Source organism: Sturnira hondurensis, unplaced genomic scaffold (assembly GCF_014824575.4).
Source record: "Sturnira hondurensis isolate 20B ecotype Veracruz unplaced genomic scaffold, ASM1482457v3 Scaffold0015509, whole genome shotgun sequence".
NCBI classification, from domain to species: domain Eukaryota; kingdom Metazoa; phylum Chordata; class Mammalia; order Chiroptera; family Phyllostomidae; genus Sturnira; species Sturnira hondurensis.
Genome location: NW_028088140.1, coordinates 13507418 through 13532258, shown reverse-complemented (window position 1 = coordinate 13532258; position 24841 = coordinate 13507418). Strand labels below are relative to the sequence as shown.

At 41.4% G+C, this 24841-nt stretch overlaps 1 protein-coding gene across 1 annotated transcript in view; it reads right to left on the bottom strand.

Moving 5' to 3' along the window:
• KDM5A (lysine demethylase 5A) overlaps nt 1-24841 on the bottom strand; it is a 133932-nt gene that overhangs the window by 11280 nt on the left and 97811 nt on the right. The window contains exons 25-26 of the mRNA XM_037064822.1: nt 7539-7695; nt 1937-2157 (exon numbers count right to left, since the gene is read on the bottom strand). Of these exons, the coding sequence (XP_036920717.1) occupies nt 1937-2157; nt 7539-7695 (378 nt within the window). The remainder of the gene's footprint in view (nt 1-1936; nt 2158-7538; nt 7696-24841) is intronic.

Sequence of the window (24841 nt, the reverse complement as noted above, 5' to 3'; positions counted from 1 at the left end):
GTAACTACCAATCTGTACTTCTTAATCCCTTCCCCCTTTTCACCCATCCCAAACCTCCTCCCATCTGACAACCATCAAAATGTTCTCTGTATCTGAGTCTGTTTCTGTTCTGCTTTTTTCCCCCCTGTTTAGGAAGCTCTTTATTATGTCCTTCAGTTCTAAATAATAGTTTTGCTGGGTCTTTGCTTTTCATCTATTTGAATACCTTGTGCCAATCCCACCTGACCTGCAAAGTTTCTGTTGAGAAACCAGTTGACAATCTCATGGAAGCTCTCTTGTAGGTAACTTGACTGCTTTTCTCTTGCTGCTTTTAAGATTCTCTTTGTCTTTAGCCTTTGACATTTTAATTATGATGTGTCTTGGTATGGGCCTCTTTGAGTTCATCTTGTTTGGGACTCTCTGTACTTTCTGGACTTGCATGACTATTGTCATCACCAGGTTACAGAAGTTTTCTGTGATTCTTTTCAAATAGGTTTTCAATTCCTTGCTTTCTTTCTTCTCCTTCCAGTGGCCCCATGATGTGAATGTTGGTATGTCCCAGAGGCTTCTTATATTATCCTCTTTTTCCTTTTGCTGTTCTGATTGGGTGTGTTTTGCTTCTTCATATTCCAAATCACTGATTTGATTCTTGGTTTCATCTATTCTACTGTTGATTTCCTCTAAATTAGTCTTCGTTTCAGTTAGTGTATCCTTCATTTATGACTGGTTCTTTCTTACGGTTTCTGTGTCCTTTTTATGCTGTCGAAGCTCTCACTAAGTTCATTTACTCTTCCCTTAAGTTCATTGAGCATCCTTATAACCAGTGTTATACGAACTTAGCATCTAGTATATGGTCTTTCTCCGTTTTCTTTAGTTCTTTTTCTGGAGTTTTATTCTATTCTTTCATTTGGGCCATGCTTCTTTGTCCTCACTATGACTACTTCCCTGTGTTTGTGCCTATGCATTAGGGTACAGCTTCTACATCTCCGAGTCTTGCTAGAGTGACATAATGTTTTAGGTAACCTTATGTAGTAGGTATCCTCTAGGGCCCAGTGGTGCAGCTTCCCTGGTCACCTGAGCTGGGCTTTCCATGGGCACTCCCCATGTGGACTGAGTGCACCCTCCTATTGTAGTTGTCTTGACTGCTGTTAGTGTGTCAATGAGAGAGACTTTCCTCCAGGCCAGTTGGATTCAAGGAATTTCTGCAACCACCATGGAGGACATGCTGTGCAGGGACCAACCCAATGGAGCAGGACTCACTTCAGCAGAGCTCTGTTGTCCGCTGAGTCCACCTCTTGAGTGTGTCACTTGTGGAGGTAACGCTTTGGCAAGGTCTGAAGCTGCCCACCAGGTCCACCATCTATAGAGCCTTCCATGAGGTGCAGGCCAAGGTCAGCGGTTGCTGTGCCCTGCCGGGGCCACTTGGCATGAGCTACAAAGCAATCTGCAGATAGTTACTACTTATGCTAGGTTTCAAGATGTCCACAGCAGGTCAAGCTTCAAACCAAGGCTGGCTGACACGAGTGCTGGGCCTAAAGATATTTACCAAGAGGTATAAAGCACACCAAGGCCAGATGCTCCTTGTTTGAGAGATGTTAGGAAATTGGCAGCATAATCCAAGACTTGGAAAGTTTCTTTTTTTAACCAATATATTTTTCCCCTAACGTTTGGGCCTTTGAATAATGGGAACCTGGGCTAAGGAAACTGTTCTGTATCAATGATTTTCAATATCCTTTTCTTTTTAGCACAAATTACCTGTTTTTCCTCTGAATTTTATATCACATAAAATTTCCTTAAAGAAAACTATAAAATAAAATGACTTAGCTGAATCAGAAATTAGGACAGCCAGAATACTACCCACTCAGCCATCTCTCCTTGCCAGCATTCATGGGACCTCCCAGGAACTTGGGCATTCTAAGTAGTTGTACAACCACTTGTTTAAGCTTTAAATCCATACCTCCATGATATGCAGGAATCTGTCTTCAGAAGGTGGGTGTGTGGCCTGCAATATCCGCCATATATGTTGAGTCTCATCTAGTGATACTTCCAGGAGATCTCCAACCATCATAAGCTCTTCCAGCTGGGCTTTAGCTCCAGGTGACAACTCCAATACTGGAGGTTCCAAACTTCGGGGTACCAAAGGGCTCTTCCGAGGTTGTTTCCTTGGGGTGCTTGAACCTTTCCCAAAAAAACATTAAGACAAAACAAAACTGTAAATTATAGAAAAAATGTAAAGTTTTTCCAAAGTAAGTATCTTAGAAAAATGGTTCTTTCTCCCGCAATATTTTGGACATCTGGATTGACTGCAGCAGTATGAAAGTAAAAATGGAATTGAAAACAAATATACAGCAAAAAGATCTAGAATTCTAATATCCAGTCTAAAAAATTGGTTTACACTAAAAAACTCATTCCTTATTATTCCTTTATCCTGTGATGGAAAGGCAATAGAAAAGAATCTCTTACTCCCTTTTAGAGGATACCAATAGATTAAACGTAAACCTGCCCTATATAAGTAAGTGGTTATTCTTCTAATAAACAGGCAACTCAATTGACCCTTGAACAAGTAGGTTTAAATTGCATGTCAGGTTCTACATATAGATAGAATACCGCATGTCCAATTAAATGCAGATTTTTTAAATCCACATATAAGTGAACTCACCATGCAGTTCAAATCTGCCTCATTCAAGGATCAATTGTATTTTTAACCATATACTTTGCTGATTATGCCATTACAGTTGTCCCATTTCCCCCTTCACCCTGCACACCAACTCCCACCCACAATCCTCTCCTTTTACTTCATGTCCATGTGTCATACTTTTAAGTTCTTCAGCTTCTACATTGCCCATACTATTCTTACCCTCCCTCTGTATATTTTCTATCTACCATCTATGCTACTTGTTCTCTTTGCCTTTTCTTCCTTCTCTCCTCATCCCACTTCCCTGTTGCTAACCCTCCATGTGATCTCCATTTCTGTGGTTCTGTTCCTGTTCCAGTTGTTTCGTTAGTGTGTTTCAGTTTTTCCTGTGGTTGTTAATAATTGTGAGTCTGCTGTCATTACTGTACGTTTTTTTTTTTTTTAATCTTTAGAGGGGAAGGGAAGGAGAGAACTATCAATGTATGGTTGCCTCTCTTGAGTCCCTGGCTGGGAAGGGGCCTGCAACCCAGGCATGTGCCCTGACTGGGAATCAAACTGCGATTGTGTGGTTCGAAGGCCCGAGCTCAATCCACTGAGCTACACCAGCCAGGGCTGTACATGTTTTTTATCTTCCTTTTCCTAGATAAGTCCCTTAAAACATTTCATATAATAAGGGCTTGGTGATGATGACCTTCTTGAACTTGACCTTATCTGAGAAACACTATCTGCCCTTCCATTCTAAATGAAACATTGGCCGGATAGAGCAATCCTGGATGTAGGTCTTTGGATTTCATGACTTGGAATACTTCTTTCCAGCCCCTTCTTGCCAATAAGGTCTCTTTGGAGAAATCACCTGACAGTCTGATGGGAACTCCTTTGTAGGTGACTGTCCCCTTATCTCTTGCTGCTTCTAGGATTCTCTCCTTCATTTTAATCTTGGCTAATATAATTATGATGTGCATTGGTGTGTTCCTCCTTGGGTCTACCTTCTTTGGGACTCTCTCAGCTTCCTGGACTTCTGGGAAGTATATTTCCTTTGCCAAACTGGGGGAGTTCTCCTTTATTATTTTTTCGAATAACATTTCCACTTGTTGCTCTTCCTCTTCTCCTTCTGGAACCCCTATAATTCAGATGTTGGAATGTTTAAAGATGTCCTAGAGGTTCCTAAGTCTATCCTCATTTTTTGAATTCTTGTTTCTTCATTCTTTTCTGATTGGATGTTTCTTTCTTCCTTCTAGTCCACACTGTTGATTTGAGTCCCAGTTTTCTTCCCATCACTATTGGTTCCCTGTACATTTTCCTTTATTTCACTTAGCATAGCCTTCATTTTTTCATCTAATTTGCGACCAATTAAACCCATTCTGTGAGCATCCTGATCAACAGTGCTTTGAACTGTGCATCTGATAGGCTGGCTACCTCTTTATAGCTTAGTTGTATGTTTTCTGAAACTCTGATCTGTTCTTTCTTTGGGGCCATTTTTTTTTCTCTTGATGCGCCTGTTATGTAGTGAAGGGCGGAGCCTTAGGTGTTGACCAAGGCTAGGCAACCCATATTGCTGGGTTGTGACGTTGTATGTGGGGCAGCGGTCCAAGAGGGAACAATGGCGCTTGTTCCGCTCTCTGCTCAATTTTAGTCACTTCCCCTGCTACCCACAAGAAAACTGGGCCCTTCTGGTACTGGTTCTGGTGGGGGTGGGTTTCTCTGCGTCCTAGAACCCTGTGGGGCTCTTCAATGAACTCTCCTGTGAGGTTGGGAATTTCTCCCACTGCTGCCTCGACCCTCACAGGTGTTTTCAATTGGTGTTTGAGGCTTTATTTCCCCGCACTGGAAGCCTAGGTTGTACTGTCTGTCTTGCTCCACAGTTTTGCCTGGTTTATCTGCGCATGAATGTGGGATCTCCCGCTCCAAGAGCCACCCTGCGAGTCACACCCCTCCACAATCTGCTACCTCATTGCGTCCACTTGCTGCTGCCTTGCACGCCCCAGGTCCACCAGCCACTGTTTTTTCCTCTTTTTTTTTTTGCCACAACCCCTCTCTGCCATCCTCCTAACTCTGCCCCTCTTGCTGGTCTGGATGAACATGTCTACTTTAACTCCTTGGTTGTCCAACTTCCATACAGTTCAATTTTCTGTCAGTACTGTTTTTTTGCCTCTAAATTTTTGTCCTTATTTTAGTTGTGTGAGGAGGCACAGTGTGTCTACCTATACCTCCATCTTGGCTGAAGTCCTAAACTGTATTTTTGATCTGAGATTGGGAATCTGTGTATACACAGTGGTGATTTAAGTTATATGCTAACTTTAAGAATACACAGTGAGACTTCCGCCAAGATGGAGGCATAGGTGGAAACACTGTGCCTTCTCCAACAACCAACTTTGAATACAACAAAGGTTTGGAGAACAAAGACACAGCCAAAGAACAGAAAATTGAATTATACAGAAGTCCAACAACAATAAACCATTCAACCGGGACGGTAAGAGGGGCAGAGCCAGCAGCAGAGCAGGGTCGGGCAGGAAAGATCCCCGACCCAGGCACACAGGCAGCCCAGACCCAGTCAGGGTGCGGGCCAGACTGACCACGGTCGCACATTTGCACACTCGCACACAGTGAAAAGGACCGCGCAGGCCCCAGGGGGCGAACCCAGTGGTGGAGGGCTGACGGCGGTGGCACACTCGCATGCAGTGGGACGAAACGCGCGGGCCCCGGTGACGGTGCCAGCTGCGGCACCTGTGGTGGCTGCGGCGGGAGGCGGCAGACGGGACGCCATTGCTCCTCTTTGACCCCACCCCCACATACAGCATCACAACCCAGCGACTGAGTTGCCCCGCCCTGGTGTACACCTAGGGCTCTGCCCCTCATACATAACAGGCACAAACAGACCAAAACATCATGGCTCAAGAAGAACTCAAAGTCCCAGAGACAATAACTCTAAGCGACCAACAGATTGACAGCCTCTCAGATGCACAGTTCAAAACACTGGTCGGTCATCAGGATACTCACAGAACTGCTTGATTTTACTCACAAATTAGAGGAACCTATGAAGGCTAAACTAATTGAAATGAAGGGAGATGCACAGGAAACCAATAGTGATGGAAAGGAAACTGGGAATCAAATCAATGGAATGGACCAGAAGGAAGAACGAAACATCCAACCACAAAAGAATGAAGACATGAGAATTCAAAAAAATGAGGAGAGCCTTAGGAACCTCCAGGATATCTTTAAACGTTCCAACATCTGAATTATAGGGGTTCCAGAAGGGGGAAAGATACAGCCTCGAGTGGAAAACTTATTTAAACAAATAATAAAGGAGAACTTCCCCAGTCTGGCAAAGGAAATAGACTTCCAGGAAATTCAGGAAGCTCAGAGAGTGCCAAAGAAGTTGGACCCAAGAAGGAACACACCAAGGCACATCATAATTACATTAGCCAAGATTAAAATGAAGGAGAGAATCCTAGAAGCAGCAAGAGATAAGGGGACAGTCACCTACAAAGGAGTTCCCATCAGACTGTCAGCGAATTTTTCAAAAGAGACCTTACAGGCAAGAAGGGGCTGGAAAGAAGTATTCCAAGTCAGGAAATCCCAAGACCTACAGCCAAGATTGCTTTATCCAGCAAACCTTTCATTTAGAATGGAAGGACAGATAAAGTGCTTCTCAGATAAGGTCAAATTCAAGGAGTTCATCATCACCAAGCCCTTATTATATGAAATGCTAAAGGGACTTATATAAGAAAAAGAAGATAAAAAATATGAACAGTGAAAGGACAGCAAACTCAGTTATTAACAACCACACCTAAAACAAAAACAAACCAAGAGGACAGCTAGATCAGGAGTGGAACCATAGAAATAAAGAACACATGGAGGGTTAGCAACAGGGGGGAGAAGGTACAGAAAATAGCATAGACAGTAGGTACAAAATAGATAGGGGCGAGGGCAAGAATAGTAGGGGAAATATAGAATCTAAACAACTTGAGACACATGGTTATAAACTAAGGGGGGGAGAATGGTGGGGGAGGAGGTGTGTGGGTGGAGGGGAATGAAGAGGGGGAATAGAACAACTGTAATGGTATAATCAATAAAATATATATATTTTAAAAAAAAGAATGCACAGTGAGTCAGTGCCCCTAACCACCACATTGTTCAAAGGTCAGTTTTAATATCCTGTTCTGCAAAATTCTGAATTTTTCTATGAAGAGATGAACACACTGCATTTTACAGAGGTGTAACCTAAAGCAGTGTGACTTATTTTCACTGGGGAAAAAGAAAGTGCATGTAACAAAGACATTATGTAGCAAGGAAAGAAAAAGCTTTCTGCAAAGCTTTCTGAATATAGGATCAATATTCTTCTAAAGCAGCAAGTTCCTCAATAATGGTAATGAACAAAAAAGAAGGCTAAATGACTCCTTATCAGGGATTTTATAAAAATGAGAGATTGGTCCTGGCTAGGTGGTTCAGTTGGTTGGAGCATCCTCCCATGTCTCAATGTTGCAAGTTTGATTCCCAGTCAGAATACATACTTAGATTGTAGGCTGATCCCCGGATGGGGTGCATATGGCAACCGATCAATGTTTTTCACTTTTTCTCTTTCTCTCCCCACCAATCCCACCCTTCCTCTCTCTCTAAAATCAATAAAATATATCCTTGGGTGAGAATTTTAAAAAGAAAAAAAAAAGGGAGTTGGACTAGATGGCCTCTAAAGTGCTTCTAATTAGGATCCAATAATTCTATGTTAAGTTTTCAGATTATCACCTAAAGACAAAAAATGCCAATAGGGAATGGCTTCTCCTAACCAAAACTGCACTTTCAGATTCTAGTAGTATTTCATAGGAAAGATATGTATGTAAGAGGGATTCATAGTCTTCTCTAAAAAACTTTTTTTTTCTCACTGGTCTCAGGCTTATCTTCTCCACAATGCTGTAAAGAGTAATACCTTGAGAACTCTTAGAAGCAGAAGAATACGCATGTTCTGCACAGAATGATGGTGCTGTCCACATGTGAGTGACCACCTCCTCAGACTTAATGGGAATCTCTTCATCACAAAAAAGATTGGGTTCCAGACTACTAGAAGACTTCACACTGGCTGTATCCTGAAGAAGAAACAAAGAGAGGTATTCAGAATTACACTTAACTTACCATATGACAAAGATCTAAATGTGAACTTTCAAGTTAAAACTTCTAATACAGACTTCCGGCCAAGATGAAGGCGTAGGTGGGAACACTGTGCCTCCTCGCAAAACAAACTTAGGGACAACAAAGATTTAGAAATAAAAACACAACCAGAACAGACAGAAAATTGAACTGTATGGAAGTCCAACAACGAACCATTCATCCAGACGGGTAAGAGGGGCAGAGTCGGTGGCTGGTGGAAGAGGGATCGCAGCAGGAAAATGTGTTACTTAGCAGACCTGGGTGTACAGGCAGCATGAAGCTAGCAGACCCCGGATATGAGGAGGAAACGAGCAGACCCAGTGACCCAGTGACACGCACAAGGCAGTTGGCTGACACCGAACACACATTCATGCACAAATAGACCAGGCAAAAAATGAGCAGTGAGGCAGACTGCACAACTCAGGGCCCCAGCAACAAAAAATAAAGCACCACCTGAAAAAACCTGAGGAGGTTGAGGTGCCGGGAGAGATTCCCAGCCCCAGGACAGTTCATTGGAGAGACCCAGAGGAAACTAGGATGCACACAAGCACACCCACCCGGGAACCAGCACCAGAAGGGCCCAGTTTGCTTGTGAAAAGCAGCAGAGGAGACTGAAATCCGAGAGAAAGTATACCAACAGCCACTGTTCCCTCTCTGACACTGCCCCACATACAGTGTTATAACCCTGTATGACGGGGACGGGTTGACTGGGTTGCCCCACCTGGTGAACACCTAAGGCTCTGCCCCTCACTACATAACAGGTGCGACAAGACCAAAAAATATGGCTCAAACACAAGAACAAATCAAAGCCCCAGAGCCAATACTTTTAAGCAACCAAGAGATAGCCAACCTATCAGAGAGCACAGCTCAAAACACCAGTGATCAGGATGGTCACAGAATTGGTTGATTGTGGTCACAAATCAGAGGAACAAATGAAGGCTACACTAAGTGAAATGAAGGGAAATGAACAGGGAACCAATAGTGATGGAAAGCAAACTGGGACTCAAATCAATGGAGTGGACCAGACGGAAGAAAGAAACAACCAAACAGAAAGGAATGAAGAAACAAGAATTCAACAAAATGAGGAGAGGCTTAGGAACCTTCAGGACATCTTTAAACGTTCCAACATCCGAATTACAGGGGTACCAGAAGGGGAAGAGGAAGAGCAACAAGTGGAAAACTCATTTGAACAAATAATAAAGGAGAACTTCCCCAATCTGGCAAAGGAAATAGACTTCCAGGAAGTCCAGGAAGCTCAGAGAGTCCCAGAGAAGGTAGGCCCAAGAAGGAACACACCAAGGCACATCATAATCACATCAGCCAAGATTAAAATGGACAGAATTCTATAAGAGGCAAGAGAAAAGGAGACAGTTACCTACAAAGGAGTTTCCGTGAGACTGTCAGCGGATTTCTCAAAAGAGACCTTACAGGTAAGAAGGGGCTGGAAAGAAGTATTCCAAGTCATGAAATCCAAAGACCTACAGCCAAGATTGCTCTATCCAGCAAAGCTTTCATTTAGAATGGAAGGGCAGATAAAGTGTTTCTCAGATAAGGTCAAGTTCAAGAAGGTTATCATTACCAAGCCCTTATTATATGAAATGTTAAAGGGACTTATCTAAGAAAAAGAAGATAAAAAAATATGAACAGTAAAAGGACAGCAAACTCACAGTTATTAACAACTATACCTAAAACAAAAGCAAACTAAGCGGACAGCTAAAACAGGAGCAGAGCCACAGAAATGGGTATCACATGGAGAGCTACGAACAAGGGAGTGGGGGGGAGGAGAAGGTACAGAGAATAAGTGGCACAGCTGGTAGGTAGAATATAGATGGGGGAGGGCAAGAATAGTATGGGAAATGTAGAATCTAAAAAACATGTGACACATGGACATGAAGTAAAGGGGGAAAATGTGAGGGGGAGGGAATGTGCAGGGTGAAGGAGAATGAAGGGGGTGAAATGGGACAACTGTAATGGCATAATCAATAAAATATATAAAAAATAAAATAATATTTTTTAAGATTTATTTATTTTTAGAGATAGGAGAAGAGAAGGAGAAAGAGAGGGAGCGCTACATCAGTGTGTGGTTGCCTCTCTCGTGCTCCTATTGGGGACCTGGCCCACAATCTAGGCATGTGCCCTGACTGGGAATTGAACTGGCGACCCTTTGTTCACAGGCTAATGTTCAATCCACTGTACTACACCAGCCAGGCTAAAAAATAAAATAGTATTTTTTTAAAAAGCTTCTAATACAACATACTAAAAATATGACTTTAAAATTAAAGATATGATATTAAATAAGATAGAAAATGTCCACTGGGGGAGGAGGGGACAGTAATGACCACAATCTCAAACAAAAGGGAAAGAGTAAATCTCAAAAATAATCCACAGAGATAATAAAGTACAAGAAAATTACTATTAAGTAATTTACCGTGTATACTTTATAACTCATAAAACATCCCATACCCATAAGAAGTTAAGAAACTCTGATCCTTTGGAATAAAAATAAAATGAACCTAAAAGAGTAAGAAAGGTTTAAATGTGACACCTTAAGAACACAAATCATTTAATTCTCCCTAAAGGTTTTGAAACCTAGAAGCTTAGCAATGGCTCTTAATACAGTGAAGAGGCTTACTGACAATATTCAAATTATACAATTCTGACAGCTCTCATTAGGTCTCAGATGATTTTCCTCTGTGGTCAATTTCCATAAATTCACATGTGCAGCTTTAATAGTCAAGAGTAGAATCACAAAGACAGAAATGAAAGTTATTTCAACAGGGAGAACTTTAATAAAACAAACTAGCTAAATGAACAGGGTGGGCAAAAGAAGGTTTACAGTTTTTCACATGGAAAATAATACAATAATTAATAATGATATAAGAATAAACTGTGGTTTGCATACTCACAACTGTAAACCTACTTTTGCCACACCCTGTACATTAAAGGCCTGAAAGGCAACAGGTAACACAAAGGTAATTGCAAGAAAGAGTTGTCAACCATTGGGCTTAAGGTAATGAAGGGAAGAAGTGGGGTCATTAGAACCTAAAAACTCAGAGGAGGCACCCTGAAGACTTGAGATCCAGATCACTGAGAAAGAAACCCTGATGTGGTTGTTTTCTAGGGTGTCAAAAAATTTAGAAACTGGAAATAGTTACTGCTGCCGGGGTAAAAAATAAAAAAGCATGCAGTTCAGATGATGACAGAAATGGAAAATACAATGGGAAAGGCCAAGTCCCTTCTGACTGTCCAGAACATTTAATTTTCTCTAATGTCCTCTACTGGCAGAAGGGAAGCAGCAGGCAAAAAACAAATGTGTACTGCAGAGGTTGGTAACTACAACCTATGGATCAAATCCAGCTGGCAGGCTGGGTTTTTGTATAAAGTGTGAGCAAAGAATACTTTTCATATATTAAAGAGTTGTTTAAAAAACAAAGAAATATGTAATAGAGAACATATGTGGCTCCAAAGCCTAAGATATGTACTATATGTTATTATTACATATTAACATATACTGTATGTAACAATATACATTACATGTAAAATATAACAACATATATTGATATATTACTGTACAGAAAAGGTTTAAAGCCCCTCGATCAGAGTTCCTTCCTTAGCAACACAAAGATTATTATTATAAAAAAGTGGGGTAAGAGAAGGGAGACAAAAGCTAAATGACTAATGTAACATGCAATTTTCCCTGTACAGCAGATGAGAGGAAAATTTCTTATCATGATATTATCCTTAATTAAACAGGATACTTAAAAAGCTTTACAACAGGATTCTGAAAGGCAGTGCTATTCACTGAAGATTTAGGAATAGCAGTTCATCACCTTCTGCCCTATTCAAGAATTTTACTTTTATTAGAAAGCAACAGGTGCTATACAGCACTGTAGTACTATAACTTCCCTACTTTAGTTCCCAGATGCTGGTTCTCACTGACTGGAATTGGAATTATCTTTTCTGACCTTGACTCTACTCATTTCATTATAACTCTAACAGAAAACTTTCTTAGGCTTTTAAAATGGAAAGGATGATGATCAGAAGATAATGAAGGAAAGTAGTAAGAAAAAGAAAATTTTTAAAAATTATTTCTCCGGGGGAAGGGGGAAGATGGCGACGGAGTAGGACAGAGTGGATTCCAATTCTCATGCACGTGACATGGGAGAAAATCCTAGAAGATGTACTGAGGAACAACGCGGTCAACCAACAGTTTCCCAGCATTTATGAAAATAAAAGACCAGAGACTGTGACGGACGCTGAAGGACCAGACAGCAGCAGGTCAGTGGGGTCTTGAAGACGTGAGTAAAGACAAGACTGGTAGCGGTGGCAGTGGCGGCGGCCAGTGCCTAGTCATCGCTGCCACGTTGGGGTTCCAGAGGCATCGGTCTCAGACCAGCAGCGGGAGCGTCTGCCGCGGAGGACTCTTCAGAAGCCCGGCACAAGGTGGGTCTACAGCAGATTCTTTGGAAGCCTTGGGCCTGCTGCAGGGTCCTTGAGAGAGAGCTGGGTCATCAGCTCCCTCCCTCCCCATCTAAGCAAGGTTGGGCAACACCAGGCAGAGACCAATCTGCTTGAGTTTACAGAGAGGGTAACAAGGACAAAGGACAGTGTTCAACTGCAGACTCTGTGGTCGCCCGCCCAGGAGAATTGGGAGGAGCATTGTCGTCACCGAGCTGGCTGGGGATTGAGCTGGACTGAGAGGCAGGCTTTCTGGAGAAGTTTCTTTTGGAAAGTGGAATGAGGTGTTCTCCTGTGACGGCACCTTGGCTTGCGCTCCACCCAGCCTGGCAACAATCCAGAGGAGGGGTGGAAACACTTGAGTTCCGACACAGAACTGGGAAGGACCAAGCCAAATCTGCGGGACCCAGGCAGCCTGGCAGGCCCACGGGCACCTGCATCCCAGCGAACAGAGAGGAAACCCGGGAAAAGGTACTCTGAAAAGAACCTAGATCCCCTTCATGGAGCGCTGGGGAGAGACTAGCTCTTGGGAGAGCACTCTTACAAAGACTACACCAATTGACCCACAGCCTGTTGCAAATAGAAAAACCAGTTTGGACAGTTTGAAACCAAAAAGGGATGTTTGTTTGCTTTTTGGTGGTGGTTTTTTTTTTCTTTAGTAACTTTTTTTTAAAGTAATCTTATATTTTTAAATTTTATAATTCTTTTATCTTTCAATACTTTGTTCCTCTCCATTCTTCGTTCCCGTCTTAGTCCTTCTTCCTTTCTTTCTAAACTTACCGCTTTTTCCTCCCTTGTCCTACCTATTTTTCTTGTTTTTTTGCTTTCTTTTCTTTTACCCACTAGAGACACAAACAACTGGGAAGCGCAAAAGGACGAGAGTGGGACACAAAGAGGGAGCATCTCAACAATAGAGACAGAGAGACGAATTTCACTTTGCCATAGCAGAGAAGACACAAGTTGCTCCATATTTGTATTATTTATTTCATTATTGTCACTTCTTTTATATTTTAATAGTACCTCTGTATTCCACCTCTTTCTGCATAGGCTTCCTAGTCTTGGCTGGTTATATTATATTACTTGACAGGTTTCCCCTGTTCTCTCTTCCACAGTGTATCGCTAATTTTCTTCACGCCACTTGTTTTCCTTTGGCACACTACCCAAAGCTCTATACCACTTTTCAGACAAATCACATAGAGTCTGTCATACGATTATTGCCCTAATATTATTGTAAATAATACCTGTTCTATACAATTGTAAATACTTCACAACAAATCTCTCGGATCTTAGCCCACTTTATAAGTTCCTGAATTCTATTACTCTAGTGATTAACTCTATTTGCTCACATGCTACACCTAGTTACTAATCTTTACTCTCACCTTACCTCAAAATCTGACCACCCAAAACGTCACTGCTTTCTAGATCCAACTGACAAGCCTTCCCTCCCCAACAAGAGATTTATCTTTGGTCCATCCTTTCTTAAAAGTGGCAAGTTGGGTTGAAGATTATGGTTAACACTATATATAGCCTAAAGATCTTCTATCTCTTCTCTACCACCTGTAATTGTAAATATCATAAAATACCCTTTTCCTGTCATAAAATATTTTGCTCCCCATCCAACTGATCTCTCTCTCTCTCTCTCTCTCTCTCTCTCTCTCTCACACACACACACACACACACACACACACAAAAGAGTAGGTGGAAGCAGAGAACANGAAAGGAAGGAAAAGAGAGAGACAGAGAGGAACTCAGATAGAAAAATGGCAATGAATAAGTACCTATCAATAATAACCTTAAACGTAAATAGATTAAATGCTCCAATCAAAAGACATGGAATAGCTGAATGGGTAAGAAAGCATGCCCCACACATATGCTGCCTACAGGAGACCCACTTCAGGACAAAAGACCATCACGAGTCTAAAAGTGAAGGGCTGGAAACAAATTTTCCAAGCACACAAACAAGAAAAAAAAAGCCGCGGTAGCAATTCCCATATCAGACAAAATAGACTTCAAAAAAGGGACATAAAAAGAGACCCAGAAGGTCACTCCATAATACTCAAGGAAAGAATCCACCATGAAGATATTAACATCGTAAATATATATGCACCCAACATAGGAGCACCCAAATGTACACAGAAAATCTTACAGGTCTTCAAGATATTCACTGCAACACAATTATAGTAGGGGATTTTAATACCCCACTGTCAAAATTGGACAGATCTTCCACACAAAATATCAACAAAGATACTGCGGCATTATACAACACCCTAGATGAACTGGACTTAACTGATATACATAGAGCCCTTCATCCCAAAGAAGCTATATATACATTCTTTCTAAATGCACATGGAACATCTATTTTCAAAGATAGATCACATAATAGGACACAAAACAAGACTCAACAAATTCAAGAAAATTGAAATCATACCAAGCATTTTCTCTGACCACAAGGGACTGAAATTGGAAACCAACCCCAAAGAAAAAACCCAAGACACCCAAAGTCATGAAGACTGAATGGCATGCTCCTAAACAATGAATGGGTCAAGAATGAAATTAGGAAAGAAATCAAAGAGTTTCTGGAAAAAAATGAAAATGAACTCACAACAACCCAAAACTTATGGGACACAGTGAAAGCAGTCCTGAGAGGGAAGTTCATAGCAATACACACCTATCTAAAAAAGATAGAAACATTTTAAACAAACAACCTAACCCTACACCTACAAGAACTCGAGGAACAACAACAAGGACAGCCCAGAGCAAGTAGAAGGAAGGAAATAACCAAAATGAGAGCAGAACTAAATGACATAGAGAATAAAAACACAATTCTAAGGATCAATGAATCCAGGAGTTGGTTTTTTGAAAAGATAAACAAAATAGACAAGCATTTAAGTAGGCTCATCAAGAAGAGAGAGGACACAAATAAACACAATCAAAAATGAAAGAAGAGAGATTACAACTGATACCACAGAAATAGAAGGGACTGTAAGAAATTACTATGTAGAACTGCATGCCAAGAAATTTGAACACCTAGGTGAAACGGACAAATTTGTAGAAAAATATAATCTTTCAAAACTCAATGAAAAAGAAGCAGAAAACCTGAACAGACCAGTAACAGCAGATGAAATTGAAGCAGTAATCAAGAGTCCCGGACTACCACCAAGATGGAGGCATAGGTGGAAACACTGTGCCTTCTCCAACAACCAACTTTGAATACAACAAAGGTTTGGAGAACAAAGACACAGCCAAAGAACAGAAAATTGAATTATACAGAAGTCCAACAACAATAAACCATTCAACCGGGACGGTAAGAGGGGCAGAGCCAGCAGCAGAGCAGGGTCGGGCAGGAAAGATCCCCGACCCAGGCACACAGGCAGCCCAGACCCAGTCAGGGTGCGGGCCAGACTGACCACGGTCGCACATTTGCACACTCGCACACAGTGAAAAGGACCGCGCAGGCCCCAGGGGGCGAACCCAGTGGTGGAGGGCTGACGGCGGTGGCACACTCGCATGCAGTGGGACGAAACGCGCGGGCCCCGGTGACGGTGCCAGCTGCGGCACCTGTGGTGGCTGCGGCGGGAGGCGGCAGACGGGACGCCATTGCTCCTCTTTGACCCCACCCCCACATACAGCATCACAACCCAGCGACTGAGTTGCCCCGCCCTGGTGTACACCTAGGGCTCTGCCCCTCATACATAACAGGCACAAACAGACCAAAACATCATGGCTCAAGAAGAACTCAAAGTCCCAGAGACAATAACTCTAAGCGACCAACAGATTGACAGCCTCTCAGATGCACAGTTCAAAACACTGGTCGGTCATCAGGATACTCACAGAACTGCTTGATTTTACTCACAAATTAGAGGAACCTATGAAGGCTAAACTAATTGAAATGAAGGGAGATGCACAGGAAACCAATAGTGATGGAAAGGAAACTGGGAATCAAATCAATGGAATGGACCAGAAGGAAGAACGAAACATCCAACCACAAAAGAATGAAGACATGAGAATTCAAAAAAATGAGGAGAGCCTTAGGAACCTCCAGGATATCTTTAAACGTTCCAACATCTGAATTATAGGGGTTCCAGAAGGGGGAAAGATACAGCCTCGAGTGGAAAACTTATTTAAACAAATAATAAAGGAGAACTTCCCCAGTCTGGCAAAGGAAATAGACTTCCAGGAAATTCAGGAAGCTCAGAGAGTGCCAAAGAAGTTGGACCCAAGAAGGAACACACCAAGGCACATCATAATTACATTAGCCAAGATTAAAATGAAGGAGAGAATCCTAGAAGCAGCAAGAGATAAGGGGACAGTCACCTATAAAGGAGTTCCCATCAGACTGTCAGCGAATTTTTCAAAAGAGACCTTACAGGCAAGAAGGGGCTGGAAAGAAGTATTCCAAGTCAGGAAATCCCAAGACCTACAGCCAAGATTGCTTTACCCAGCAAAACTTTCATTTAGAATGGAAGGACAGATAAAGTGCTTCTCAGATAAGATCAAATTCAAGGAGTTCATCATCACCAAGCCCTTATTATATGAAATGCTAAAGGGACTTATATAAGAAAAAGAAGATAAAAAATATGAACAGTGAAAGGACAGCAAACTCAGTTATTAACAACCACACCTAAAACAAAAACAAACCAAGAGGACAGCTAGATCAGGAGTGGAACCATAGAAATAAAGAACACATGGAGGGTTAGCAACAGGGGGGAGAAGGTACAGAAAATAGCATAGACAGTAGGTACAAAATAGATAGGGGCGAGGGCAAGAATAGTAGGGGAAATATAGAATCTAAACAATTTGAGACACATTGTTATAAACTAAGGGGGGGAGAATGGTGGGGGAGGGGGTGTGCGGGTGGAGGGTAATAAAGGGGGAGAATAGAACATCTGTAATGGTATAATCAATATATATATATAAATATATATAAAATATATAATATATATAAATATATATAAAATATATATTTAAATATATAATATATATATATAAATTATATAAAATATAAATATATATATATATAATTTTGTTAAAAAGCTCCCATCACACAAAATCCCTGGACCACATGGTTTCACAGGAGAATTCTACAAAGCATTTAAGTAAGTGCTAACCCCTATTCTTCAAAGACTATTCCAAAAAATCCAAAATGAAGGAAAACTCTCAAACTCTTTTTTATGAAGGCAGCATCATCCTAATTCCAAAACCAGATAGAGACACAACAAAGAAGAAACTCTTCAGGCCAATATCACTGATGAACATAGACGTTAAAATCCTCAATAAAGCCCTCGCTGGTGTACCTCAGTGGATTGAGCGCGGGCCTGCAAACCAGAGGATCGCAGTTCAATTCCCAGTCAGGGCACATGCCTGGGTTGCAGGCCAGTTCCCTGCAGGCCAACTCGCAGCAGGGGATGCACGTAAGGCAACCATACACTGATGTTTCTCTCCCTCTCTCCTTCCCCTCTAAAAAATAAATAAATAAATAAAATCTTTTTAAAAAATCCTCAATAAAATATCGGAAAATCTCATCCAACAATACATCAAAAAGATCATATACCATGAGCAATCGGAATTCATCCCAGGGGTGCAAGGATGGTTCAATATTTGGAAATCAGTAAATGTAACACATGACATAAAGAAAAACAAAGACAAAAATCACATGATCATATCAATAGACGCAGAAAAAACTTTTGATAAGATACAACACCCACTTATGATAAAAACACTCACCAAAGTTGGAATACAGGGAGCATTCCTCAATATAATAACGGCCATATATGAAAGACTTACAGCCAACATCATACTCAATGGGCAAAAACTAAAATCTTTTCCACTAAGATCAGGAACAAGACAAGGTTGTCCACTTTCATCACTTCTATTCAATATAGTATTGGAAGATTTAGCCACAGCGACCAGACAAGAAAAGGAAATAAAAAGCATCCAAATGGAAAAGGAGGAAACAAAACTGTCATTGTTTGCAGATGACATGACAGTGTACATGGAAAATTCTATACACTCTACCAAAAAACGGTTCGAACTAATAAATGAATTTGGGAAAACAGCGCGTTACAAAGTCAGTATCGAGAAATCAAAGGCATTTCTGTATACTAACAATGCATCAGCAGAAGTAGAAATCAAGAAACAAATCCCATTCAATATAGCAAAAACAAACCCCAAAATATTTGGGAATAAATCTAACCGAGGAGGTGAAAGACCTGTATGCAGAAAACTACACAACACTGAAGAAATCAAGGAAGACATAAATAATGTCTGTTTATATATGTAAACATATATATGTTTTATATAGATATATATAGATATATATAGATATATACATATAAACATATACCATGTTCATGCACTTGAAGAATTAACATCATCAAAATGTTCATACTACCCAAAGCAATTTACAGATTCAATGCAATACCTATTAAAGTACCAATGGCATATATCACAGACATAGAACAAACACTTCAAAAATTTATATGGAACCATATATGACCCCGAATAGCAGCCGCAATTTTGAGAAAGAAGGACAAAGTAGGAGGGATCACAATACCTGACATCAAACTGTATTACAGGGCCACTGTAATCAAAACACCCTGGTACTGGCATAAAAACAAGCACATAGACCAAAAGAACAGAACAAAGAGCCCAGAAATAAACCCAAGTCTCTATGGGCAACTAATATTTGACAAAGCGGGCAATGACATAAAATGGAGTAAAAATAGCCTGTTCGACAAATGGTGCTGGGAGAACTGGACAGCTACATGCAAAAAATGAAACATGAGCACCGACTTACACCATACACAAAAATAAATTCAAGGTGAATAAAAGACTTAACCATAAGCCGTGACACCATTAAAATCCTAGACGAGAACATTTGCAGGAAAATCTCAGGTATTTCAGGCAGCAACATTTTCACTGTCCCCTACAGCTAGGGACATAAAGGAAAGAATAAACAAATGGGATATCATCAAAATTAAAAGCTTCTGCACAGCTAAAGAAAACAGCATGAAGACAAAAAGAGAACCAACTGTTTGGGAAAATGTATTTGCCAATGATACCTCAGACAAAGGTTTAATCCCCAAAATATACAAAGAACTTACATGACTCCACTCCAAGAAGACAAGGAATCCAATTAAAAAGTGGGAAAAGGACTTGAACAGACACTTCTCCAAGGAGGACATACAGAGGATCCAGACACACATGAAAAGATGCTCAATATCACTAGCTATCAGAGATGGAAATTAAAACCATAATGAGATACCACTTTACACCAGTCAGAATGGCCATCAAAAACAAAGCAACAAACAACAAATATTGGAGAGTTTGTGGGGGGAAAAGGGGACCCTTGTTCACTGTTGATGGGATTGCATACTGGTACAACCACTATGGAAAATAGTATGGAATTTTTTTTTTATAGATTTTATTTATTTATTTATCTTTAGAGGGGAAGGAGAGGGAGAGAAACATCAATGTATGGTTGCCTTTTATGCATTCCCTGCTGGGAGTTGGCCTGCAGGGAACTGGCCTGCAACCCAGGCATGTGCCCTGACTGGGAATCGAACTGTGATCCTCTGGTTTGCAGGCCCGCGCTCAATCCACTGAGCTACACCAGCCAGGGCTGAATTTTCTAAGAAAACTAAAAATGAACATGCCTCTTGACCCAGCAATTCCACGGTTAGGAGTATATCCTAAGAACCCTGAAACACCAATGCAAAAGAACATATGCACACCAATGTTCATTGCAGTACAATTTACAAGATCCAAGAGCTGGAAGCAACCTATGTGCCCATCAGTAAATGAATGGATCAAAAAACTATGGTTCATTTACACAATGAAATTCTATGCAGTAGAAAGAAAGGAGCTCCTACTCTTTGCAACAGCATGGATGGAACTGGAAAGCATTATGCTAAGCGAAATAAGCCAGGCGGTGAAAGACAAATACCATATGATCTCACCTTTAACAGGAACCTAAACAACAAAACAAACAAGCAAGCAAAATATCACCAAAGACACTGAACTACAGAACAGGCTGACAGGGACCAGAGGGGAGAGAGGAGAGAATCACAGGGGAAAAGGGAAAGGATTCACAGAAACAAGTGTAAAGAACACATGGACAAAAACTAAGGTGGCGGGGGGGGGGGGGGGGGGGGGGGGGGGGGGGNGGGGGGGGAGGACGGCAGGGAGGTGGGGAGCACTGCGGCGGGGGGAGGGCTGGGATGGGAGTATAAGAGAGGAAACTGTACTTGAACAATAATTAAATGAATTTAGAAAAAATTATTTCTCCAAGCGAAGTATGAAATATGAAGAGGTACAATACTGAAACCTTTTTTAAATATATTTTATTGATTATACCATTACACTTGTTCTATTCCCCCCCATTCATTCCCCTCCACCCGCACACTCCCTCCCCCACTATTCTCCCCCCTTGGTTCATAACCACGTGTCTCAATTTCTTTAGGTTCTATATTTCCCCCACTATTCTCACCCTCCCCCCTATCTATTTTCTACCTACCATCTATGCTATTTTCTGTGCCTTCTCCCCCCTTCTCCTCCTCCCACCCCCGTTTCTAACCCTCCATGTGTTCTTCATTTCTATGGTTCCACTCCTGATCTAGCTGTCCTCTTGGTTTGCTTTTGTTTTAGGTGTGGTTGTTAATAACTGTGTGTTTGCTGTCCTTTCACTGTTAATATTTTTCATCATCTCTTTCTTATATAAGTCCCTTTAGCATTTCATATAATAAGGGCTTGGTGATGATGAACTCCTTGAACTTGACCTTATCTGAGCAGCACTTTATCTCTCCTTCCATTCTAAATGAAAGTTTTGCTGGATAAAGCAATCTTGGCTGCAGTTCTTTGGATTTCCTGACTTGGAATACTTCTTTCCAGCCCCTTCTTGCCTGTAAGGTCTCTTTTGAGAAATTCGCTGACAGTCTGATGGGTACTCCTTTGTAGGTGACTGTCCCCTTATCCCTTGCTGCTTCTAGAATTCTCTCCTTCATTTTAGTCTTGGCTAATGTAATTATGATGTGCCTTGGTGTGTTCCTTCTTGGATCCAACTTCTTTGGTACTCTCTGAGCTTCCTGGATTTCCTGGAAGTCTATTTCCTTTGCCAGATTGGGGAAGTTCTCCTTTATTATTTGTTCAAATACATTTTCCACTCGAGGCTGTATCTTTCCCCCTTCTGGTACTCCTATAATCCGGATCTTGGAACGTTTAAAGATGTCCTGGAGGTTCCTAAGGCTCTCCTCATTGTTTTGAATTCTCATTTCTTCATTCTTTTGTGGTTGGATGTTTCGTTCTTCCTTCTGGTCCATTCCATTGATTTGAGTCCCAGTTTCCTTTCCATCGCTATTGGTTTCCTGGACATCTCCCTTCATTTCAATTAGTTTAGCCTTCATATGTTCCTCCAATTTGTGACTGTACTCTACCAATTCTGTGAGCATCCTGATAAATAGTATCTTAAATTGGGCTTCTGAGAGGCTGGCAATCTGTTGGTCGCTTAGAGTTACTGGTTCTGGGACTGTGCACCATCTTTTGGGCTGTTCGTGCCTGTTCAATAGCAGGATTGGAGCCCTAGGTTTTCACCAGAGCAGGGCAACTCAGTCGCTGGGTTGTGACGTTGTATGTGGGGGCGGGGTCAAAGAGGGACAATGGCTTCCCTCTGCCGTCTGCTGCCGCGACCCCCACCAGCACCACAGCCACCACCGTCACCAGGCCCACGCACCTTGCTCCACGGCACGGGAGTGTGCCACCGCTGTCAGCCCTCCACCACTGCGTTCGCCCCCAGGGCCTGCGTGTTCCGTCTCACTGCGCGCGAATGTGCGACCTTGGTCAGTCTGTTCCGCACTCCGACTAGTTCTGGGCTGCCTGCACTCCTAGGTCTGTCCTGTCTGACCCAGCTCCGGTGCTGGCTCCACCTCTTACCGTCCTCGTTGAACGGTTCGTAGCTGTCGGACTTCCATATAATTCCGTTTTCTGGTCTCTGGGTGTGTGTTAATTCTCTAAAACTTTTGTTGTATCCAAACTTGGTTGTGAGAGAAGGCACAGTGTTTCCACCTATGCCTCCATCTTGGCGGAAGTCCTGAAACATTTTTTTTAAATTTCAAATAACCCAAAAGAAGGCCAGCATAGAGTAATAGAGGAAGGTCAACAAACCCCCCACGCCCAGCTTAATAAAAAATTAATAGCAAGATGGTCAACTTAAACCACACCATGTCAACAATTATAATACATTAAATCTAAATGGACTAGCCCTAGGTGGTGTGGCTCAGCAGTTGAGTGCTGGCCTGTGAATCAAGGGGTCACTGGTTCGATTCCCCGTCTAGGACACATGCCTGGGTAGCCAGCCAGGTTCCCAGTGAGGTGGCACGCAAGAGGCAACCACACACTGATGCTTCTCCCCTGCTCTTTCCCTCTCCATTCCCCTCTCTAAAAAAAAGAAATAATAAAGTAAATAAATTCTTTAAAAAATTTTCTAAATAAATACATAAATCAATGTAAATGGACTAAACACTTTCAATGAAAAGACAGATCATAGTATTACTTTAAACACACAAAGAATCAACTGTACATGTTATAACTACATGTATACGCAAAACACAAAAAAGAAAGGACCCTATTTACTATACATTATCGCAAGATATGCATATTAAACTTAAAGACACAAACAGGTTGAAAGTAAAAGGCTGATAAACAGCAAGTTTAACAAATTATTCTTTTTAAGGAGAAAATTACAGTACAGTCCCACTGATGGCAAACATGCAAGAAAGATGGAAGGACCTCTGAGTAAAAAATGTGTTTTATAAAGATGAAGGTGTAGGTAAACAACCACAGCAAAAATTACAACTAAACTACAAAACATCAAAAAATCAAGATGCATGGAAGTCCCGACAACCAAGGAATTAAAGAAGTCACATTAATCCGGACAGGTAGGAGAGGCAAAGACACAGAGATGCATGGAGATGAGGAATGGGCAGTCCTACACCCACATATCGTAGATAAATGTCAGGATGGATACCTCGGGAGTGAGGGATACCAGACCACCCAGCCCAGGGTTCCAGTGCCAGGAAGATAAGTCCATATAACTTCTGGCTATAAAAATCAGGGGGGTTAGAGTAGCAGAATGAACTGTGGAATTCTCAGGCACCTCCTCTTAAAAGGCCCGCAACAGAGTTAAGTCTCAAGTAGACTCACTCCTTCTAGAATCCAGCACTGGGGCAGCAGCTACAACAGCACCAGTGGCATATGGGGAGAAACTAGTGTCTGCCATCAGAGTGAGTGCTGTGGGACAGCTTCCTCCTGGACAAAACTCCAGAGGCCAGACAGCAGCCATTGTCCCTTTCCGAGCTTTCCCTCCCAAAGAGACTCAGAGTGAGGACACCATATCGGAGACTCCATCAATGTGGTTCTAACAGGTTGCCACGCATTGGAAATTACCTAATGCTCCTCCCCATCCAATTTACCAGTGTACATTTTTACAATAAGCTACACTATTAAGACAAGAGTCAAAGAAGCTGTACCTAATACACAGAAACAAACACAGGCAGGCTGCCAAAATGAGCAAAGAAATACTGCTCAAATAAAAGAACAGAACAAAACTACAGAAAAGGAACTAAACAGAATGGAGACAAGCAATCTATTAGATGCAGAGTTTGAAACACTGATTATACAGATGCTCAGGAACTCATTTGGTATTTCATCAGCATAAAAAAGACCCAGGCAGAAATGAAGGTTACACTAAGTGAAATAAAGAAAAGTCTATAAGAAACCAACAGTGAAGTGGATGAAGCCAAGAATCAAATCAATGATTTGAAACATAAGGAAGAAAAAAACATTCAATCAGTAAAGCAAGAATAAAAAAGAATTAAAAAAGAAATAAACACAGAAACAGGCAAAGGAGCCTCTAGGACAACTTTGAATGTACCAACATTGAAATCATAGTGTTGCCAGAAGAGAAAGAGCAAGAAATTGAAAACTTATTTGAAAAAATAATTAATAAAAATTTTCCTAACTTGGTGAAGGATACAGACATACAGGTCAAGGAAGCACAGAGTCCCAAACAATATGGTCCCAAAGAGGATCACACCAAGACACGTCATAATTAAAATGCCAAAGGCTAACGGTAAACAATGAATCTTAAAGGGAGTAGGAGAAATGCAAATAGTAACCTACAAAGGTATTCCCGTAAGACTGTCAGCTGATTTCTCAAAAGAAATTTTATAGGCAAGAAGGAACTGGCAAGAAGTATTCAAAGTGATCAAAAGCAAGGACCTACATCCAAGATTACTCTATCCAGCAAAGCTATCATTTAGAATAGAAGGACAGACACTGTGCTTCCCAGACAAGGTAAAGCTAAAGGAGTTCATCATCACCAAGCCCTTATTATATGAAATGTTAAAGGGACTTACTTTAGAAAAAGAAGATCAAATCTACGAACACTAAAATGGCAATAAATTCACAACTATGAACAATTAAATCTAAAAAACAAATTAAGCAAACAAGCAGAACAGAAACAGAATCATAGATATGGAGATCATTTGGGGGGTAATCAGTTGGGAGGGGGAAAGAGGAGAATGGGGGAAAAGGTGCAAGGAATAAGTACAAACTGGTAGGTACAGACAGTAG